This window comes from Eumetopias jubatus, unplaced genomic scaffold (assembly GCF_037043125.1).
Source record: "Eumetopias jubatus isolate StellerSeaLion01/CBP00866 unplaced genomic scaffold, mEumJub1_p1.0 scaffold_11, whole genome shotgun sequence".
In the NCBI taxonomy this organism is placed as follows: Eukaryota; Metazoa; Chordata; class Mammalia; order Carnivora; family Otariidae; genus Eumetopias; species Eumetopias jubatus.
In genome coordinates, this window is record NW_028274817.1 from 10,508,670 (window position 1) to 10,513,186 (window position 4,517).

General features: G+C 44.7%; 1 protein-coding gene across 1 annotated transcript; it reads right to left on the minus strand.

Moving 5' to 3' along the window:
* Window positions 1–2,639: 2,639 nt before the first annotated feature.
* LOC114224600 (melanoma-associated antigen 10-like) lies at window positions 2,640–3,731 on the minus strand. The gene has a single exon (XM_028123828.1). It carries the CDS (start codon window positions 3,729–3,731, stop codon window positions 2,640–2,642), a length of 1,092 nt encoding a protein of 363 aa, XP_027979629.1.
* Between the last annotated feature and the right edge of the window lie 786 nt (window positions 3,732–4,517).

A 4,517-nucleotide genomic window follows, 5' to 3' on the forward strand; every position in this document is an offset into this window, starting at 1 on the left:
GGCACATTCTGCGTGGAGCACTGGGTGTTATGCACAAACAATGAATCATGGAACACTACATAAAGAACTAATGATGTAATGTATGGTGATTAACATAATAAAAAATTTAAAAATTAATTAATTAATGGTAATTGCTTCTCCATGCTATGCCATTTAAGCTTACAAAAGTTTTCATAGGAATGCTCTACTTTCAGATAGAGAGGGAAATCTATAGTGGAAATTAGGCCTTGGACATATCTTTTGAAGGGTCACCGTTCCACTTACTACGGATCAATTAAAACACTTGTCCAAATCAAACTTTTAAGCTCATGGGGCTGTTGCTATCAGGGTTCCAGAGTGATGTTTGGGAGAGGCAGGGGACTTTTGCAAGGGTAGGAATATTCTTTTTTTTTTTTTAAGACTTCATTTATTTATTCACGAGAGACAGAGAGAGAGAGAGGCAGAGGTAGAAGCAGGCTCCCAAGGAGCAGGGAGCCTGATGCGGGACTCGATGCCAGAACCCCGGGATCATGACCTGAGCCGAAGGCAGACGCTTAACCATCTGAGCCACCCAGGCGCCCAAGGGTAGGAATATTCTATGTTAGGGGGACGGCAAGTGGTTCTGGGTTGCCCATTGGGAGCAAAGCACAGACTTCAGAGAAGACAATGAAGAGCTGGTCAGTCGGCCAGGTTCCAGAATTGGACAGGAGGGCACACTGGGGAAAAGGGGGAAGATGCTGTAATTTAGGAATTTGCTAGGACTGGACACAAATGCAGGCAGCTGGTCAGGATTAGCTATTAATGTATCATAGGGTTAAGAGCAGGAGGACCCTAGATAAATAAGGTTTAGTCAGTTCCCAAATTATGTTTTATTCTCATTTCTTCTTCTTTCTTTAGGGGCCTGCTTTTAGTACCTTGTCACATGGTCCTTCTTTTTGCTGCCTGAGAGACATTATGGAGTACTGAGAATTGGCTAAGCAACAGAAGTCCTGCCTCAGGCAATGAGTGGAACCAACATGGACCCTAGATGAATTAAGACCAGGGTTCTAGTCCCAGCCCCATCACTTACTAGCAGTATAATCTTGGGGAAATTACCAGTCGCTGTGAGCCTTAGATTCATCATCTGTAAAATGGGTTTAATGAGCCCTGTCTTCTAAGACAGCTGGAATGTATGTAAAGTATCTGGTACAGTGCCTGGCATTTATCAGATCTTTAGTAAATAGAAGTTATTTCTAATATTATTTTGTCCCCAGACCCTACTGCCCTCTCCTCTGGGATTTTGTGCTCATCCAGGACATCTCAGATAATATGTAGCTCAATAGGAGTCAGAATGCCAAATTAGGCAAAAATGTTGCTTCACAAATAAAATTCATTAAATTTTCCCTCTTAGAGGATATATAATTTGGCTATGTGCTAGTCTTTCTCAGCTGATATAACTAAAAGGTTCCCAAAATTTGAGTCAAAGACCAACTCCTTCCTTCCCCCCTAGCTGTTCATCCATCGAAAACACTATTTTCAATCATTTTACTCCCACCAAAACTTAGATCTGCTTAGATTTAGCCAAATTACACTCAAGATAACCTACCTTTAATGTTATTCTAATGGAGTGGGCTCTGGTTAGGGAAGAGTGCTAGCTTAGTGGCTTCTGGATACCACCTCAAGGGAATATCACTCTGTTCTCAAGAAATCATTGCAGATGATGTATACAGAACACCTAGTTAAGTGCCCTGTGTTAACTGCACTGAGATAAGAGTTCAGAATATCTTCCATACTTGGTCCAGGTGGAGATTTCTCCAGCTTATCCATGATACAAAAGAACTAGTAAGCGGTTTCCCAGGCTTTTCTGTCACTTCTAGAACACATCACCTGACAGTCTGGCCCCTGCTACCACCCACAGCAGGAATTGCAGTTTCCCAAAGCCCTAAACTGCCTCAGCTTTGGGCATTTCTACTTGACTGCTCGCATCTGGAGATCTACCTCATCACTCCTTGTTTTTATTTGTTCTTTAGGTATTCGAAGACATCTCACCATCTTCCTGATGATTGCTGCCCCTAGCACCTACCATTTTATGATTAGGGGTGTGTCTTGTTTATCCTAGTATTTCCACTATTAACACAGTGCTTTCCAAGGAGAAAATATCCAATTAATGTTTGGCGAATAAATGAGTCAGTAAGCAAGGTTTTTTAAAATAAGATTTATTAGGATTATGCCTACTTTCTTCAGTAAGCCAAGCGAATCCAGGTATGTATCTTTTAATTTTACAGAACAATAAACTAAAGTGGTTAAGGGAATCCAAAAATTAACCACATTTTACATTTTTTCTCCATTTTCTTTCACATTTCCAAGGAAATTCCTATTCCAGTACAAGTTATCTTGTTCCAGATCACAAAATAAGAGGGAAGGTTCCCCAGTTTGTTTTGTAAAATAGCAATAGGTGTGTGACAAATTCATTTATATACTTAGATTCTAAAGCTAATAAACCTTCTATTAAAAAAAACAGCATTTGAAGAATACCAAAAGGAAAAAAAAGATAAACTTCCAAATCATCCACATAGAAAAGGAACACAAAGTTGTATACTGTGTTCTCCCTAGCCTGACCCTGACCCTCCTCTACTCAGAGCCAGGACTGACCTCTTCAAATACAACATGAATATCTGGGCTCACTCTGCAGTTGGGTCAGGAGAAGCTGCTGACCAATGCTGTGCAATGAACATAGCGGTAGTATTATCCACAGAACCAATTCTGGGCTGGGCTCTCTGTTCCTCATCTCTTAAAGCCTCCTCATACCAGCATGAGAAGGAAATGGGGTCAGTCCCTTTGATCTTAGCCAAAAACTCCAGAACTTTCATCTTATTGGTTTCAGCATGAGCCCTGGGACCCCACAGGAATTCATAGCATGGAGGATCACTGTTAGGCACCTGCCGGTACTCCAGATAATTCTCCTGCACCCAATCTTTGGTGATGAGCTTCCTGGGCTCCCCATAAATGAAATGCTCCCTCCCAGCATACACTCCCATCATATTCAGGAAATCCCAGATGTCTTCCTCAGGGGCACAATTGCCCTCTATGAAGATCACACCCAGAATGATTATCAGGAGACCATTTTTAGGTATGCTGTGGTTGTCGCTAAGCATCTCATCATGGGTGAGGTCCAGGGAGTTGACAAGGACATAGGAGTGGGTGGTAGGGTCCACTTCCTTCACATCAATGCCAGAAATCACCTCCAAACATTTAGACGCTTTCTTGAAGATCACAGGGAATTGTTTCTTGTGCCTTTTGATGACAATCTTCAGCATTTCTGCCTTTGTGATGGGCTCCTTCAGTCGATACTTGAGGACCATGAAATGCACCAAATCAGCCACCTTCTCATCTAGTGCGTCTCTGGGCAAAGATTTGGTGACTTTTGAGGTGTGAGGGGAACTTGTATCCTCTTCTTCTTGGCTGTTGGAGACTCCTGATGTGCTCCATGATGCAGAGAAGGAGCAGGAGCTCTGAGGACTCTGGGGAGGACTCAGTGTTGCAGCAGGCTCCTCTTCCTCCTCCACCTCTAGGGAGACTGGGATTACAGGAGAGGAAGGCGGGGAGGCAGAGGTGGAGGGGTAAGAGAAGTTGAAAGAGCAACTGGAAATAGAGGAAGTCTCCTCCTCATCCTCAGCTACAAGAACATCTGCCACTTCTAGGCCTTGTATCTCACTTTGGGTTTCAAAGTCTGGCTCAAATGTGAGGCGTAGACGCTTTGGAGGGTGAGGCATGATGACTCTTGTTGGCAGTAGCAAGAAGTATGAGTAAGACAATGGGAGGTGGGGTACCACAGGCCTATGGGAGGGAGGAAGAGGGTTAGTGGTCTCAGCAGAGAAACACCCTTGGCAGCTCTGACAAAGGCCAACTTACAGGCTCTTTGAGGGGTGCTCTAGGGCCTTACAGAACTTCTGTCTTCCTGGACAGTTTGTTTCCTAGAAACCTATAGGAGGATATGAGAAAGCTCTTCAGGGTGCAGCCAGCCAGCACAGCTCAAGTCTTCCAGAGCTGACTGTGGGCAGGTGAAGTCGGGCACTCTGGGGTCCCTTCTGTTCTGACATGGGTGGAGTCCTTAGTAGACATTCAAGGTGTATACCTCACCTTGGCTCCTAGCACTGCCTAATCCTCCTCTGCTCTGCTGACCTGAGGACATGTGCCTCACACCAAGACCTCACCTCATAGTTCTGGAGCCCTGAACGGGGAGGAGGGACCAGGCTCTGGGAGATCCCTACTATCCTGCAGTGGATGATCCCCTCTGTGCTAAGGTTCTCACCTTTCCCCTAACAAGGCATGCCCACCCACCCCCCCACCATGGCACTTTGGCCAACCCCTCCCCAACATCCCTGCCTCTGCTAGTGTAAGGTAAAATTTTCAGAACAGGAGCTCACATTCCTGAGACCAATGAGAAGGAAGTGAAAGAGCAACACATTTGACCATACAAGCCCAGGGCTTCCCTGGATGACAGCAAGGGTGGCCCAAGTCTGTGAGAATCCCTCTCTCCTAGCTGAGAGTTACCCTCA